The 19,293-nt window shown below is 34.2% G+C and overlaps 1 protein-coding gene across 1 annotated transcript in view; it reads left to right on the top strand.

Annotated features, from left to right (window-relative positions):
* The window catches only part of LOC110021223 (tryptophan--tRNA ligase, chloroplastic/mitochondrial-like), a 34,401-nt gene that overhangs the window by 6,400 nt on the left and 8,708 nt on the right, over positions 1-19,293 (top strand). The window contains exons 5-8 of the mRNA XM_020719634.1: positions 2,029-2,103; positions 10,904-11,048; positions 13,900-13,976; positions 14,070-14,192. Coding sequence (XP_020575293.1) covers positions 2,029-2,103; positions 10,904-11,048; positions 13,900-13,976; positions 14,070-14,192 — 420 coding nt within the window. The remainder of the gene's footprint in view (positions 1-2,028; positions 2,104-10,903; positions 11,049-13,899; positions 13,977-14,069; positions 14,193-19,293) is intronic.

Here is a 19,293-nt window from a genome sequence, read left to right as displayed (position 1 = left end):
CTTTACGAGCAACCTATTAAGATTTTTCTCTTTGGAATATCATAATAAGATATGAAATGTGCCTAAAATGGTTCTTACTATTTAATTCTACATCTATATCTAGCTTTGTCAAATGGAGTACACGTTTTCTTTTGTTTCTAGAAATGTACTTTGGAGATCAGATAATATGCTGACCCTTGTATGACTAATTGTTTAAAATGGACTTTATATTTTCTGATGTTATGGAGAACTTTATTTCTGGTTGTAAGCTCATTCTTTTTAACGCCCAATGGATACTATTTTTTTACAAGGAAGCCTAGATAATATATTATATTGTATCAACTTTTCTCTAGCGGTCATGGTGTTGAATTGTGGAAGCAATCTCTCTATAATGTAAAGATTAGAATGCATTCATAAAACGCTCCCTATAACTCACAATGATGGGAAGTTTAATGCAATGGTTGTGCTCTCTCAATGAATTTCATCATTATCATTACATGTTCAATGCTTTCTTGATGAACGAAGTATTTTTTTGATAAATTTACCTGGCGTAAGAATTATAAAGATTGTAAGGTTTTTTTAAGTGAAAATTTAAGTGCTCAACATAAATTATTAGTTTTAAATTTTAAGGTTAAATTAAATGTTAGAAAATAAAAAAAATACCACGAAATATTGTCATAAAATTAAATGAGGATACTTACAAGACAAATAAAATCATTTTTATGAGTAAATTTTAATATTTTAACAATTGGGATGTTCATAAATAAACTAATGCTATGTGGGAGAAAGTAATGATCATTGTTAAGTAAGTTATAAAAAATATATTTAAATAATTAAAAATTAAATCTCTTATAAATAAAAATAGTTTGTGGTAGAATAATAATTTGCAAAACAAGATACAATATAAGAAATTTTGTTATAAAAATTGGTTTAAATGTAAAACTTAGAGAATTGGGAAAAATATAAAGTGATAAAATTTTGCTTTTAGTTATCCTTATAATATATTATATACTAAAGGGGGTGATATATATATCTCAAAAGCAAAAGGCTGGTAAACTAAACTTCTTGGAGAATGATAGGAACACTAGCTATTTTTATGTATGTATTAAAAACTGATGGAGAATGAATACTATTTTAAAAATTCAAGATAATAATGGTAGTTCGCTCATAGATCAGGAAGAGATTATTAAAAATGGAATCTATCATTTCGAGCTTCTTTTTTCGAAGGTAAACTTTGACGTAGTGCTGGATGCTGACATTGCCTGGGAAGCTAAACTACTAACCTCATCTTTACAACTTGTTGATATACTTTTTGTGGCTGAAATATGGGAGACTCTTAAAGATAGTGATGGGAACAGGGTTGCTGACCCTGATGGATTTTCTGCTGATTTCTATAAAAACAGTTGGGAGGTGTTCAAAAGAGATGTGCTTGATGCTATTCAATGCTACTATGGGGCACTCCTATGTGTAAATACTTTGCAACCTCCTCCATCGTACTAGTTCCAAAGAATAATGATAATGCAAAGTGGGAACACTTTAGACCCATTTGCTTAAGTTCTGTAATGTCAAAGATCATAAGCAAGATCATGGCGGAAATACTAAAGCAACATCTCCTTATCCTAATTTGTCCAAATCAATCAGCTTTCATCCAGGGAAGAGGTATAACAGATAATATTTTATTGGCACAAGAATTAATGTTTGATCTTGACTATAAATGCAGAGGGAGAAATCTTATTATCTAGCTGGACTTAAGGAAATCTTATGACACTATTAGCTGAATTTTATACTTAGAGGTCATTAAATCTAGGGACTTAAATTGAAAGTTATGCAATTTATCAAGGGTTGGTTGGAGGGCAACTATTCTCAGGTGCTCCTTAATGGGCAAGCACATGGCTTTTTCACATATGGTAGACACTTAAAACAAGGGGATCTTCTCTCACCTACTATCTTTATTCTTTTATTTGATTATTTTTCTAGATTAATTAATTCCCTGCAGATTCTACATCTGCATACTCAGTACAAAAATAATGCTAGAATGTCACAGTGCAGGGAACATTGGTTTCATCCTATTGGGCTGCTATCAAAACCCCTCCATGTGGGTCTGTCACAGTGCAGGGAACATTGGTTTCATCCTATTCATAAACAACATATATTCAACATCATTCCTTTCATCTGCATTTGGTTCATTTGATTCGGTAGAAATTCCCACAAGCATGAGAATTGTTGCACTAAGCAGGATAGGGTGATTTCAAATACCCTATGTTATATACATAAGCTGTTTATTATCATAAATTTAAGCCATCTTTCTTTGCGAGCTGAGAGTATTGGTTGGTTTATGATATACGAGACAGAAAGTTTTGTAAGGTCTCTCTTGTATGGTGGAAACAACCATTTTTCCCCTGGATTAAGGTAAATATTGATGGTAGTTGGAAGGCTGACTGTTCAGGTGCAGTTGGGGTCTATTGGTCTCATTATGACAAACTATTATGCTTTTTTTCTTCACCTTGTATGACAGTTTGTGCTTTATCCTCAGAGTTATATGTTGTTTGGTTGGCCTTATCTATTGCGGCTAAACTGAATTGGAGATTCTTGCAAATTGAAATGGATTCAATTATTTTGTTGGACATATTAGCTAATGATAAAGAAACTCCTTTGTATTTAATTGTTGATTTATGCAGGATTAAACAACTTTCAACAAATATTGTCATCACATGGAGCTACACACCTAGGGAAACTAATAGACAAACAATTTTACTTGCCAAAGCTGCTACACAGACTAAGGCTATAATCCTAATGACCAATCCTGATTCTTATCTTAAGTTGCTCCTATCGGGGGACAATCTCAATATGCCATATCTTAAACCTTTTTTCCTAAGATGGGATGTTTGTTTATTGGTGTTTTTCTTTGCCTTCTTCTTTGCTTGGGTTTAGCTATTTCCTTTGTTTTGGAATCTTTTTGAGGTATACTTGTATCAGTTTTGGAGACTTTTTTGGACGAGTTTGTAAACCTGGAGGTTGAAACCCTAGGAGTGAGTACTGTAATTTTTTGATTCGTCGTTGGATCCAATCTCCTAAAAACATGCAACTTTACTTTTCAGCAAAAAAAAATATTTTTTGATGTGTGTGTATAGACTAGTCAAACAAAGTGATTAAAAAAATAAATATTTAGTTCAAATAAAATGTAGTAAAGATGAAAATCAAAAAAATATTTTTCTTAAATGAGAATATTCAACATAGGTGGGTGAGATATTTTAATAAACTTTTCAATTAAAATTTTCAAAATACGATATATTTTAGTGATCTTAGCATCATTAATACTAATAAACTTTTCATTTTTACCGTCGCATTAGTAAAATGAAAGTAAGTTGAGACAACTTTAAAGCAAATGAAGGGTGGAAAATCAAAACATGACCTAATGACATTCCAATAGAAATACATAGATTTTTAGGTGGTTTGAGAATTTCTTGGCTTGCTAAACTTTTAATATTATTTTAAAAATTAAAAGATGTTTGAGGAGTGGATGAAAATGTATTTTGTTGCCTATTTTTAAGAAAAAAGGTGATGCACAAGGATGTGCAAATTATGGAGGAATTAAGCTGATGTGTCATACTTTAGAATTTTGGGAGAGGTACATTAAAATTATGGGAGCGAGTAATTGAACATAGGTTAAGATGTGATACGAACATTTTCACAACCAATTTGGATTTATGTTGGGCAAGTCAAGCTATACATATATCGAAAGGTTTGATGGAGAAGTACAAAGTGGGTCAGGATGATTTACATATGATTTTTGTTGATTTAGAAGAAAAAAAAACTTATGAGAAATTTCCAAGAGAAGTTATTTGGAGAGTTATAGAAAAGAAAAGTGCTGTTATGTCTTATATTTTATTATGTCTTGTATTTTAGTTATTAAAGATATGTATGTTAGAGTTTTTACTTGTGTTTGAATAGAAAAAGAAATTGGCCAACTATTTATCTATTTTAGTTGAATTACATTGGGGATTGGCTTCAAGCCCTTATCTATTGGTTTTATTTATGGATGTTCTTATTGGACATTTACGGAGAATGTATCTTGGTGTATGCTCTTCTCTGATGATATACTTCTTGTGGTTAAGACTAGAGAAATAGTTTAGGAAAAACATAATATTGTAGAGGTCAACTTTAGAAACTAAAGACTTGTTTGAGTAGATCTAGAACTAAATTCACGGAATGTAATTTTAGTAGTAGTAGATCTGTTGGCAGGGTGGTTGTAATAATAAGTAATCAAGTCATTAAAAAGAGTGAACGTTTTATATATCTCGGTTCTTTTTTTCAAAGTGATGGTGATATAGATGGGGATATTATTAGTATAATACAATTTGGATGCTTGAAGTGGTGGAATGCATCAATCCTGTTGTGTGATAGAAAAATACCGCTTAGAATTAAAGAAAAGTTTTATAATATGGTGGTGAGACTTGGAATGCTTTATGACGTAGAATGTTGGCCTATAGAAGAGAAGCATAAAACTAAGTTAAATGTTGCTGAGATTAGAACATTTAGGTGGATGAGTAACTTTACACTTAGAGACAAAATCAAAACAAATATCTTCTTGAAAGGGTCGGTGTAGCTTGATTAGAGAGAGTCCTCTTAGTTGGTTTGGTCACATTAAACATCAACCATCTAATGATCCAGTTAAGAGAGTAGGTGTTTTAGATTCTACTTATTTTAAGAAAGGTAGCGGTAGACCTAAAACGATTTTGGGCATGCTATAGAAAAAATTATCTCAATTTTTTAGAATTAAATGAAAATATGACACAACATGATACAGTGGAGAAAAATGATTCATCTATCTGACCCCACTTAGTGTGATAAGGGTTTTTTTTTTGTAATTTTGCATTGTGTTCTCCTTGTGTAGCACCTATTGCATAATGGTTAAAAATTCAGGAACAACATCAAGTAAATGGGGGAATCCAAAGGGTAATTTATAAGAGGAGGTGATGGGTGTGTTGACATTACTTGATTTCATAAATCTTGAATGTTTGATTAGACCATTTGAGCCATTTTCACATAATACCCTAATGAACTCTGACCACAAAGGTTAAACTATCTTTTGAGTAATCCAATTAATCACTTTTCGGACTTAACCAAATTGTCCCTAAGAGTTACCTTCGACCAAACTTGCCTGATTGAACTTCCATTTTGATAGCCCCAATGCACATGGTAAAACATTGAATTTGCCTTCAAATATTATAGTGGACAAGTAGCATCTATGGTCCTTTTTAGGGCACGTGCTGAAACAAGTTGTTGGTCAATGCTCGTATAAATATGAATGCCCTTGTACGAGAAGTAATTATTAAGCATTGTTTTGCTACTAAAAAATTGTCAAGAGCTTCATGCCACGAGCCATCATTTTTTTTATTTTTCTTCTTACTGTCCATCTATCTTAAAACGATCAGAAAATTCAACATTAAATTTTACTTACTAATTCTTAGAATTAAAAAATGTGAAAAAAACTTTACTTAATAAAGTATGATGTCTTAGTGTCTTGGGCACATTCTTGCAAACTTATGATGAAATGTTTAGAATAAAAACCACAAATTATTACAAGCATAGGCGCCAACATTATACTAGAGAATACATCCCATTTTAACAGACATTTACGTTATATGCATGCTTTCAAACTAAAAAATAAAAATAAAACTTTGACAAATAGAACTTTATCTAAACAAGAATATTACCGGGCCTTTTTATCACCGAACTTGTTTTAGCATTTGGGGTCTTATGAGTTTTAAACTTTGTAACATTGGATTGCTGTAGGGGTGTAAACGAGCCTAAGTTGAGCAAGCTAGAAGTTTGATTGTTGCTCAGCTCATTTGAAAATTGGTGTATTTGTGTTTTCTTGTGTTTGAAATTATTTGTCAACATTGTGTTTGTATTCGACTCATTGGAATTCAAGACGAACATGAGCCAAATATGAGTTTTTTTCTAGCTTAAAAATAAGATGATAATAATAATTTTATTGCTTTTAAAAAACTTTAAAGATCATATCTTTGGAACCCATGAATTCCTGATATATACCCCATGTGAATTAAAATTTCAAATTTCTAAGCTATGCGCTACAATTTAAACATTAGAAGGTTGAATGTTCAAATAATGTGGGATGTGGGACTAAATTAAAAGAAATCAACTTTGTTGTGTTTCTAATTATTTTTTCTATTCTATTTTTGGTTTACAAAAAATAAAGGAAAAGCTGGTGCAAGTTAAAAAAAGCTTTTCTCGTCATATATATAGGGTTGTTCCCTCCTGTACGAACTCGACCTGACGTCTCTTTCTGCTTCGCGCGTTGCTTCTTCCTCGACACATTGTTTCTCTCCTTTTGCTCGATTACTCAGGAGTGAGCGTTCGCCTCCTCCTCCTCCGCTCTCGGTTTACATGCACGAGCAGTGACCACTCACACACAGTAGCTTCTCGCTATTCGAATCTCAGCTATATGGATTCTGTTCCTCAAACACCAATTGCTTCAGTTTTAAACCTTGGGAAGACTTCTTATGTTGATATGGTTGGTTTTGTGAGATCAGTGGATCAGGTTTTCCCTTAGGTTTATCATGAATCCTTTGAAGGTCAGAGGGACTGTAATCTCATCAAGAAGACGAGTAGGAGTGACAAACTAGCTCTAATTTTCTCTGTTGTTGAAGTTTTCAACCTGGTTGATGAGTGCAAATTTACTCCATTTGAAAGTTCCAATTGGGACATCCTAAAGTGAAAATCATTCAAAAGGCTTTTGATGATCTCAAACTATTGGGACATTGGAAGGGTGGTCTCTTTGATGGAGACATGTGATGATGAATTATCTAAAGTAGATGAGTATGTTAAAATTTTTTCCAAGAAGTTTATGAGAATTAATGTGAAATATATGAAATTGCTCAAGTGGTCTACTGAATTAGATCCTTGCCAAGAATCTTCTATAGTTTCAACCTGCTTTAAACTACCTGGCCTAAAGTTGCTCTACTTTAATCACTAAGTCCTATATTCTATTGGAGTTGTATTAGGGAGGCCTATGAAATTGGACATACCCACCTTCAACCTATCTGGGCCTTCGGTCGCAAGGATTCTTGTTGAAAGGGATATCATCCTCCCTGATTTGGAAGAATTATGACTTGGTATTGCCCACAATGGGTATTGACAACCAATTGTTGCAGAGCAAAGACCCTATTATTATAATCACTGTAAACTGATTGGGCACACACCTACCAAATGTTTCAGGTTTCATCCATATTTGAGATCCAACATCTGTGCATTTGGATTCTGCAGTTTCTAATAACATCACCCAAATAGAGGAAAATATAGCAAAAACTGAAGTTCTTCCAGAAATGTTGAATGAAAATTTGTCTCATCAGGTTATTCCTCACTAACCAGTTCTCCAGCTACTTCCCACTGTTGTTGTGATAGCTCCTCCTTAGAGAGAAGAGGGTAATCAAGCCCTAGAGGAGCGTCATGATCAAGGTGTGCTGCAGGCTGAGACTGATTAGTAAGTTACAGATCAACAAACCCTCCAGGGTGAGCTCTCCATCGAAGATCCACAAATAGATCAGATGGGACAAACACTGACAAATGAATGACAAGTTTACAAATCTAGGAAGAAGATAAAAGAAATGCTAGAACTCATAAATTTCCAGGACGATTGTTTGATGGTTTCAGATGGAAGCTTTCATCTCAGTTTGGTGTTGGACTCTCCCTAGAACTAGGGGAGTGGCAAATCCACCCACCATGAATAGGAGTTTTTCTTCTCTTTTTTGGGGTATACGAGTGTTTTAAAGTCTCTTTTTGAGTGAGTTGTATTCTCTGTGAGTGAGCTCTTTGTATCCACTAACTAAAACCTTTGTATCTTCTCTTTTACATCAATGAATTTGTCTTATATATATATATATATATATATATATATTAAAAAGAAATCGATGTTCACATCTATTTGGTTGGAGATTTTTGGGTATACGATCTTTTTTTTTTTTTGGGTATACCATTTGTTAGCTTTTTTTGGGTTTCAGAGGTTTTGTAGGTGGTTTAGGACCCCCTTTATGTGTGAGCATTGTATTTTTTGGATTTTTAGTTTGGGGGACCTCACCCCAACAACTTTTGTAATCACCTTTATTTCTAACATGTAGGAAGGTGAATCATGCTCATTTCCCCTCTATATATATATATTGAAAGCCCAAAAAGGCTAATATATAAATAGAATAAAAGATACAGCTACAATGTGTGGGAGGGCCCAAGCATGGCACGCTGCCCACACAAAAACCACGAATGGTTCCAAAATTAGAAAAAACATAAAAAAAAATTAAATACTTAAATAAAAAGTCTAACAGTGCCGATAACAAAATAAAAAAAAATCGACAAAAATTCTAGGGTAAGAGCAAGCTAATAAGCTGGTAAGATGATTGCCATTGCCAGTAGTAATCATTGTATCATCCAATATGTTCCCGAGCTGGAGTCGGCCTTCATTCTTCTTCTTCCTCCTGGAATAGACCTGTCATTCCTCTTTCGAAGAATCAGTCTGATGGGGTGGTAGAGTTGAAGCAGAATGATTACCAACCGTAGTACCCGCAATAGGTTCTAGTATATGTGAAGTATGAGTTGACTCTACACCGGATACTCCTGAAGAAGTGGAGCTACGAGACTCTTCTGATTATCAGTATGAACACTATCATTTGTAGGTAATAGACAATCAGTATTGTTTTTTATGGGGTTTGAATGTGCCAACATCACATCACTCGCAGTAATAGTAACAACAGTGTCATGGGGGGTTTCTCAGGGGCAACAAACACCTCCTGTCTTGTAGTATCCTCCCCAAGTGGAATTAGAATGTCTAGAGCAGTGTGGTTAGAATCCATCCTTATTTACTTGAACTTAGATTTTAAATTTGGATGAAACTTGTGGCATTTATCAAGGACACAATCAAACATCTTACAGTGGGTACAATATGGGTTCTGTGCTCCATGGCGATTTGTTGCCACTAACCATTATGGGTTGTACCCGGTCAGACTTCAGTAACATCAAATAAAGTAATATTCCTTTATACAAGTATTCTGACCACCGAGGGTCTGATTAGGTTAAAAGTAGGCAAATCTAGCTTCAAAGGATTCTCAAGGATGACCCCAATAGAGTAGAGAACCTGATAGTGAAAAAAATGCAGCTTGAGACCAGATAAAATAAACTAAGACCAGATAAACTAAACCATAACGGTACAATGAGAGTTTCATGATTTGGGTCGAAATCTTGAGACCACTTGAATAGCTTCATAGGTTTACCAACAAAGTTAAAATAATTTTTGGAGAAAATACGAGTGCAGTTTTCAGGCATGGTTAACTGAATCAAAACATGTCTCCATCCATGAGCCCCACTTTCCACTTTACTGCTAATTTGAGGTCATCAAAACTTTTTCTGATAATCTCCATAGGTGGGTGTCCCCACTGACATTTTCCAGTGAGAGCAAATTTGAATTTGTCAATCAGGGTAGAAAAAAAGTGTTGTCTTCCCACTTTTCCTGCTTACATAATTAATAAAGGGGCAGTCACCTGTACCATCACGATTCTCCTTATAACTTGAGGGGAACATAACCGTCGTTTCCCCCTGAGGATTACCCGGAATGTGGGCAAATGAGGTTTTCCAGGTTCAACCGAAGAAGAAGGAAGCTCCATCACAGCAAGGAGAAGCCCGAGAAGCCTTGCAGGTCGGGTAGAGGGCCGAAGAGGTCGGGGCGTTGCGCAGAAGACAGTAAACCACATACAGGAACAACAGATGAGCTCGACAGAGTCGAAACCTCAGTTCGAGAAAGCCGCGTAGAAGAACCGCAGCGAGACAACGCCGCAGAAGCAGGAAACGGAGCCGGAGAGCATGATCGGCCCTACAACGAGCAACGAGCAGTGAGCACAGGCGCAGCTCGACGAAGCAAACGACAGAAACAGAGGAACGTACCCCCCTTCTTCTACGAGCTTGGAATTACAACAGCAGAGGCGTGGACGAAACCCTAGCCATGTACTTGAATGAGATTTTTCTAACTAGCTGAACATTAAACAAAGTTCTGCCTCAGGATGAAGGAGATTTTTTTTTCCTTTAAATTCATTCTTAGCTGTACCTGAATGGAACTCTTATATTTCTTTTAATTATGAGATTGCTGAGATTCTTTTAAGCTATATAGGTTTGGCTAGCACACACTTCAACAATGTATTATGATTGGGAACCATCTACCATCCGATAAAAATTCAGATATTTAATATATGTGGATTAAAATGCAATTATTACAAATTAATCAGTAAAAAGACTATAAAAATCAAATACTTTCTATCTTTCTCTAATTTTGTTGCCAGGTATTGAGTATTAAGTTAACATCGTGAATTGAAATGAAAAAACTAAATCACATGGGACAAATTAAAATAAGGTCATGTTTGCAGGTAGGGCAGCCAAGAAAATCTATTTCTACATTGTTTTCTACTTTGTTGTTCAGTTGCTGTCTCCTTTTATAAGGAACGGCATACCTGCATTAAGCGTGTGACATTGCTGTGTTTGGGAATGAAGCTTTTGTCAAATGCAATGTCTTGCGAGAGGTTGATGTTTGTAGCAATCTAAAATTTAATTGTTAGTAATTCTATGAATAGTTAGCAATCTAATACAGTGAATGTCAAATGTGAGAGTCTGTTTGGTTTGCTGAAAAAATACTTCTGTGTAAAAAGAATGTAGTATCAAAGTAATATGTTTTATTTGGAATAATTAGGAGCTGTTTGGTTTAGTGTAAAATAAATGCACAACTTTATAATTTTTACTTCTTTTGAACTTAAATGAAAGTAATATAAAAGGTGAGATTGACAATAGGCTGGGTGGCGATGGGCTCCGAGTGGCAGCAGCGGGCAGACGGTTGGCGGTAAGTAGGAAGTTGAACTAGTGGCGGCAGGTAGGCATGTCAGCTGGTAGCGGCGGCAATGTTGTTGGTGGGCAACTTAAAGTTAACAACGGTGTTGGTGGGCGGCGGTGGGCTGACGCCGGTGGCAGCGAGCGGATTGTAATGGTGGGCGGCGGTGGCAAGCGGTTGGTGGCAGGCAACTCTAGTGGCCGACAATATTTTACATCAAATCGTGTATTTTAAATTTACTCAAATCCAATGGATTTCAAATGCATTGAAATGAACGAAGGAATGCATTCCAAATGCATTGCTATATTACATTGTATTTGAAATTCTTCCTACCAAATCACTGGATTTCCAAAACTTATACAATGCAATGCAGTCTTTTTTGCAGCTGACCAAACAACGCCTAAATGTGGTCTTCCTTTGGAATGCTAGCATTTTACCGTCTAATTTACCCCGTTAGTTCTTGGGATGAGAAAGTAGTTAATAAAAAGCTTTGAAATTTGTGTGTAATTGGACTAAACTATAACAAAATTTAGACAAAGTGGGACGGTAAATATAAAATAATTAAGAAACCCTACTTCTACTATCACAATGAAAATGTTGAATGATGGTATGTGTCAGCATTGTATTTATTCATTTTTAATTTTATTAAAGTATGCCTTCCGATGTATTTTATTTACATTTTTTAGAACAAGGCAATGAGATGGCCCTTTATGCAAAATCATAGCTACTCAAGTGGGTTTGTAATTCTTTCTGGCTAAGGATTGCTCTAGATTGATGTGTAGGTCATCCTGAGATGTGTGATCCCCTACTAGTTAGCCCACTAATAGTGGCAGAGTACCAATGTGCTTAGAAATTTAAGTGTAAGGCTTGACCCATATTAGCCAAGCCTGACTAGAAATTATTAGGTTGAAATTAATTACGTTAAAGGTCTTTAGTAAAATGAGTGACTAGTAGTCTGTTGGAGCATCATACAAGACTCTATTCCCTGAAAAGATTCAGTTCGAGTAATTTGTATTAAATTTAATGATATTTTATTTTGAATATAAAAAAAAAGTGATTTTACAAGAAATTCTGAAAGTTATTTGAATATTTGAAGAAATTCTCAAAATCATGAAGAAATTCTCAAAATCCTGTTTCGACTTTAAGATTTCAAAATTGATGTTTTGAAAAGGTTAAATTCAAGTCAATAGTCAACCTCAAAGTCAAAATGAAGCTCTTTTATCTCAATTAAATGAATATTGAGGGAATATAGGAAATTATCACTAATAAGTGAAATTAAACTAAGTTGACAATCTTCTGAACTCCTTAAGTCAAATTAATAATATTCTGGCTATTTTATTTTAATTATCACCAATAAGTGAAAGACCTAAAACACTGAATGCCAATGTAAATCTATTCTTCCTCTGAATACTATTGGCATTTTACTTGCTAATTTATCCAGGCAGTGCATGCAATGCACAGGATGAGAAATAAATTAATAAAAAAATTTAAACGTATATGTTGTTGGTATAAACTTTAACCAAATTTCTAACAAAATGTGTTAGCAGATATAAAATAAATAAGAAATCATACTTCTAATATCTCAAAGAAAATTTTGAATGAGTATGACATTATCAATTGTATTTGTTCATTTTTAATATTTTTGAAATATGCCCTCCACGTGTTTAATTTGGCCTTTCTAGTTTTCACTTTTAATATTATCCTCATTTAAATCATTAATTTTATTGAGGTCAATTCTTTGTAGGCTCGACTCAGCACTGTTATACAAATCTTTAGATTTGTACAAAAGAAATTTTTGAATTAAGGAATCTATCACCATAATTTACTGTCGTGCTTACATGTTAAAGTCTTAATAAAATCCTTTTTGAAGAAAAAGTTATGATATTATTGTTATGATTTAATATTACAAAGATATTATAATATATGAGAACTTAAAAAATTATAATTGTTAGTCTTGATGTTGTTGGAAATTTGAAAATCTAAATTGAAGACTGTAGCATTAATAAATATGGTAATGATATTTCAATTATATGGATTATGTTTTTCATGTATTAATGGAAAAATCATTTTAATGAAATTTATAAAATCAGTCATTTAAAAATTGTTTTAATATATATGTTGTGGTTTAATATTATTAAGCTACAATGTGTATGAAAACTATAATAGTTGCTCCTGTTTGATTTTTGAAAAAAAAGACTAGGCATTTTTTATACATGATAAAAGACAGAAAGTAATAAAGACATTTATGTCATACGTTTTCAATGCAAAATTGCTTGCATAAATTAATGTTGGGTTCCACCTTGTTGAAAAGTCTAAAGCAATAAAATTTTGTGCATAAGAGCTTCAAATAAATTATAAAGGCGCTTTAAAACCATTTAGCTACTCAAATTGCATCTTTGCTAAGCTTTATTTGGTTTTAGAGGCACATTCAAAGTGTTTCTCTGTAACCATTGTTATTGATATTATATCCTATGAATCAATTTTTCTTAAAAATGTTGGAAAGTTCACTTGTAAGTATGGTTAGAACTAATTATGTACCTGAAACTTAAAAATTTATCGACAATCTCCAAACTCAACAAGTTTCACAATCTCCAAACTCAACAAGTTTCACATTTCTGCATGAAATTCTTGTTTTTTTAACTATATTTGTCATCATTTCATCTCTATAACTAGGGTTGTAAGTGGTCTTGATTTGGTAATATTATAAGTTTTGGTTCGAATTGAGCTTTAGACGAGCTTTCACATGTATGCTCAAGATTGACTTGTTTAGATTGTTTTTCTTAATACTTGAACTTGATTTGTTTTTAATTTATTTATGTTAATCAAACAAGTATTTAAATAAGTTAATAAAAAAACCAATAATTCAAATAAGTGTCTGGGTTTTCATGTAAATTTTCTACAAATGATTTTACTAATCTAAATAAATAAGCAATTGAATAAACTTTGAATTGGTATCTAATTATTTTAGCAATTAAATAAGAAAATATTTTAATAATAAATATATTCATATCGAATCACTTATATCATTCATAACTTAGGTAGAGGCAAAATGAGATTTGAAGCGACAAGGAACACAGCAGCTATTTATTTGGCATGTGGTGTAGATACCTTGAAGGTATATTAGATCTGCAGTTCATTGTTTTTTGTGCTGCCTTTGGTAAATTTCAATTTTGCTAAATGGCAACCATTTCTTTTGAACTTGACACAGGCTTCTGTATTTGTACAGTCACATGTTCACGCGCATTTAGAATTAATGTGGCTATTGTGTTCTGACACACCAACTGGTTGGTTGAATAGAATGATCCAGTTTAAAGAAAAATCACGCAAGGCGGTGCGTTGCTGCTGTATGCAATGTGATCTCTTTTTTTGATTTTCATTTAATTAATTACTTTTTCTTTGTTGAATTGCAATTAAATTGTTTATTGAGAAGCTAAATCAAATACAACCAAATTCCAAACAGCAATACTTTTGTAAGAGCTATCACATGCTATGATCCATCTTAATTTTCTGTCCTGTCAGTTATTTTAGAGTAATGATGCAAATGTGCATTACGCAAATCAGCTCATTTGGTTTTGTCATTGTAGCTGATTTTTTGCCTGTTTTTGGGAATTCGTTGGGCTAATTACTTTCGGAAAGCCCTTCACATTCAGCATCTTCATTTGCCACTGGGAAGACATTTAATATTTCAAGGATTTATATTTATCCTATGAATGTTTTCATACAAATCTATTGTTTGGTGGCTTTGGATGATTTTTCTTCAAAATCACCTTAAGATTTACAATCTATTTCTCCCTGATCTAATATGACTTCATTTGTTTTCTTTAGAAATGACTTCACATTTTTCTTGATAATGTTTAGTAATCATATAATCCATTGGAGGTTCAACTACCGTCTCTCAGAGTCGCCGTCATCAATCAGATTACAGTAGAAGACAGTGTCAAACTCAGACTTGCAGAATTAGAGTCTCGAAGGAAAATGATTAGAAGCACAGTAGAATTTAGAACTTTATCATGCAAGGATGTATTGCTCCTCATAATTACTTCGTCTTTTCATATACCCATCCATATGCTCTCCAAAATGTTCTAAGTTTAATACCTTATCCTTGGTATAAATAACATTGTTCAATATCCCACTGTCTAAATGAAAGTATGGAACTCGTTGAGTTGAGTTTAGTAAATTCATTTGAACTAAGTGAATCCGAAGAAAATAGTGATGCCGGAACGAGAGAACCGTGGGATCCTATCATTAAATTTGCAATGTGACAATTGAAGATGGGAAGATTGATTATATAGGAGATGAGAGGCAAATATGGTTAGTGATGGTGATTTGCAATTTTACACTCATTACAAATGTCTTAACAGAGAAATGATCTGAGCAAGTTTAGTTTATTTTATTAGTTGCTAGTTGTTTTATTTTATGTTTTTAAACTTCAATTTATTTGGGTTATGCCTGTGATGATGTGCCTATGAAAATATTTAGCATATCTATATGACTACAAAACTTACATCTTTTTAATTTCTAATAACCAATTTATTTTATTTACCTACACCCTGTTCTGATCTACAAATAATAACAAAAGTACCTCCGATGACTTCATAGAGGGTTGAGGGATTTTCTGGCACCATAGAGTGCCAAGTTATCACAGTCGATGACTTGAACAAGTTGTTGGCGAATGAGAGGGTGAAATGGAACCAAAAGATACCGATGGAAGAACTAATTCGATTGACGGGTGTAATAATTGAAAATAAAAGAATTTTTAACTGGCAAGGTTGGTTCAAATATCAACCATCTCAACAATTTAGACAGTGGGAGACAAATAAGATCGTCTCCATTCAAACTAGTAGGAAGTGTAGAGATGAAACTGAGGAGAGTGAGAAACAGAGTAGACGGCGAGTGAAAAGGGTGAGGAAGGAGGAGGCAAGACCGCGTGCATCTTATACCCTGCTGTCGATGCTAGGATCATACACGAGCTGAAATCAATTGTGACTAAAGAGTTTCATTCATTCAAAATGCTAAAGGAGAGGCGATTTGAGGCAACGACTTGTTTAACTATGATGAGAAAGCCGATTGAATGTTTCATGTCAGAATCGGTGCGAGAGAAGAGAGCCAAGCAGGAAAGCATGTCAATTGTGCGTGTGTAAAGATCAGGTCGTCGCTTGTGGTTGACGAGCCAATGTCGGCGCCGTTTGCTGGAAGTGTGCGCTCGGAAGGCGAGGACGAAACCTAGTTGTGTCGATGAACAGGGTACTGCGCACGAAGGAAGAAGGGATGGATAACGTGTGGGAATGAGATTAACCCAAAAAGGTACGACTAGGGTTTAATTTTTTTACTTTTTTTAGAATTTTGTTTATGTAGTTGAACTGTATTTAAATCATTATTTTGGGATTTTATTGATTTTGCCAGAAATTAGAGATGGAAAAATATGTAGATTGGAATTGAGGAGAGTTGAGGACAATGAAGGAAAGGGTATAAGATAAATGATGTTGAATTTTTAAATTAATGTATTTAGATTAAATGTTAATTAAAATATTAATATTAAATTATATTAATATTATAAATCAAACTCATGGATTGAAGAGCATTTGATTCAATATGAGATTTGGATTGTAGACTTTGCAAAGAGGAAAATTGAGTGAGTTAAGGTCAGTGATTTTATTGCTTATTGTAAATAATTATTTTAATTGAAATTTATTAAATATTGAATATTCTTGTCACCTCCCAAAAGAGCTCTTTTGGGAGGTGATAAGTGGTATCAGAGCAGATTACTGCCTGCCAGGTGTGTGGACTCTCCATGGTCTAGTGGGACCCTCGGTGGAGCTGATCCGTGACGAGGGCATCACGTGATTGGGTGGAGGAGAATACCACAGACAAATAGTCCCACATCGGCTAGGTGTAAGACCGAAAAACAATATTTAAGTCTTGGGCTGCTCACCACCCATAAGGGCTCTTTGGGGAGGTGACAAGTGGTATCAGAGCAGATTACTGCTTGCCAGGTGTGTGGACTCTCCATGATCCGGGGGGACCATCGGTGCAGCCAATCCGTGACGAGTGCGTCACGTTATTGGGTGGAAGAGAATGTCACAGACAAAAAGTTCCACATCGGCTAGGTGTAGGGCCAAAAAGCAGTATTTAAGTCTTGGGCTACCCACCACCCCTAAGAGCTCTTTTGGGAGCGACAAGTGGTATCAGAGCGGATTACTGCCTGCCAGGTGTTTGGACTCTGCATGGTCCAGTGGGACCTTCAGTGGAGCTGATTCGGGCGTCACGTGATTGGGTGGAGGAGAATACCACAGACAAAAAGTACCACATCAGCAAGGTGTAGGGCCGAAAAATATTATTTAAGTCCTGGGCTGCCCACCACCCGAAGAGCTTTTTTGGGAGGTGAGCCAATAATTGAAGAATATTTGTATTGAAAGACTACAAGGAAACAAGATCATTAGATTGACGATAAAAAGAGGGGGAAAAATTGAGGTTAAGTCCTACTCATGTCTTTTTAAAAGATAATTAAATGCTTAAATCGATGTATATTTTTAAAAGACCTTATTGAATTTAATTAAAACCTCACTTTGGCCTTCCTCTATATGCAAGAACCAATCTGATTAATCAGACCAACTACTATTTTAATAAAATTATAATGTCAATCTAACAAAACTTATTAGTTGGCCTAGTATCAAGACTTTCCTAATCATTTAAGACCCAAACTAAATCAACCTGCTCCTATGATAACAAATCTATCAATCAAACCACTAAAATTAAACCAACAATGTATTTTAGACATGTTTGTTTGAGTAAAACCAAAGCTTGTGTCCATCTGATGGCCATATGATGCATCTTTGCTTTTGTCAGTCATTTCCCATACCTCTGAATCGCAATAGAACGTGTTTTATGCGTTTGAATTATTCAGTAGAAGTGGCATGACTAGCCCTCTACTAAACGAGTTAATGTCGACATTGTAAACACTTCTTTGACACTTCCACATGGTTTGCTCAAAAAACTTAAAAGAGTAAATAAGCCATTACTGACACTATTGTTAATTAATTCTCTGAGCATTATGGTTCAAAGCTCTCAATTGTTGGCAGACTGGGTTCACGGTATAAGTGAAATGGCAGAACCTATATTAGGTTATAATTTCTCTCAAACGCAAATGTCAAATTTAAGTCTGAATTTTGAGCCTAAGCAACTGCTTTGTAGGGAGTACTTCAATAAATGTTGGAGGGGTGGGGTTTACGGCTATAAGAAACCCCTTATATGAATAAACCTTAATCCAAATGTTACAAAATCTAGTTAAAATTACTCTATTCCTTACCGAGTTCTTTTACACATTCAGATGGCTCATGGGATAGGGTGGTTTTTCCCGAGTGATCAGAGAATGGGGCATGTTTTCTATAAGGCTGATTTTTAGTTCTTTTGCTATTGGTTCACTGTGGTGATTGTTTACATGTTTTAATGCCCTCTTAGTTTGTTGCAACTGGATATATGTTTGGTTCTTATAGCTTTTACTCCTTGTAGCTCATAGTTTCATCACCTGCCCATAGCTCACTTGTACCTCATGGTTTCAAATCGCCTTGTTTTTCATGGGTTTATCAGCTGCATCGAGTAATTCTTATGTGAGTTTGAGATATTTTAGTCTCAATTCTTGTAGTTGGACGCAGTATACCTGGATCCCTGCTTATTCTTCGCTTGGATTTTTTGATTCTTTTTGCTATGGAAGGTATTGAGATTTGCCTCTGGCTTTTTGCCGTTATTCCACATCTACATCCACCTGAACTATCTGGAGTTTTGAGTTGTGAAATTGCCAATCCTTTATGAAACTTGGTTTTAAGTTTTTCATTGAACTTTTATAGCATGGTTCTGTTCAAGAGGAAATTGTTCTCAAGTTTTTGGGGCTTTTATCACTATTGCTGCCTCATAATTCTTTTTCATTGAGTTATTCACTATATAATTAATATAACTAAAAAATGGCTTAGTTGGCATTTATATTCAGTGGATATTACAGGTCAAATATTTTCTCAGTTATTTTATCCATGAACCATGAATTCACCAGACGAGAACGTAGTAGTGGCGACTTAACAAATATTGATAATATAATGCATGATACTCATCATAGACACTTGATTATTTATATTTTATATAACATAAATTTCTATTAAAAATAATTATTTGTTTAATGATCAAGCTCAAAACATGATATGATAAGAGTATGTTTACTGTCCAAATTCCACCCAAATTATTCTATCATGAACTATGGATCCATATTTTATATATATATATATATATATATATATGGAGGGGAGGCAAGTCCATGCCTCCCTCTCACCAACTGGTGAAAAGCCTCAAGTTTATTTAAACTTATTATATTGCTTAATGGTCCATCCTGTAAATACCCTTATTACTCAGTGAGCACTGATGTCTCAATTATCCCTAAGAATAGG

This window comes from Phalaenopsis equestris, unplaced genomic scaffold (genome assembly GCF_001263595.1).
Source record: "Phalaenopsis equestris unplaced genomic scaffold, ASM126359v1 Scaffold000123, whole genome shotgun sequence".
Classification (NCBI taxonomy): Eukaryota; Viridiplantae; Streptophyta; class Magnoliopsida; order Asparagales; family Orchidaceae; genus Phalaenopsis; species Phalaenopsis equestris.
This window is presented reverse-complemented; position numbering and strand designations above follow the sequence as displayed.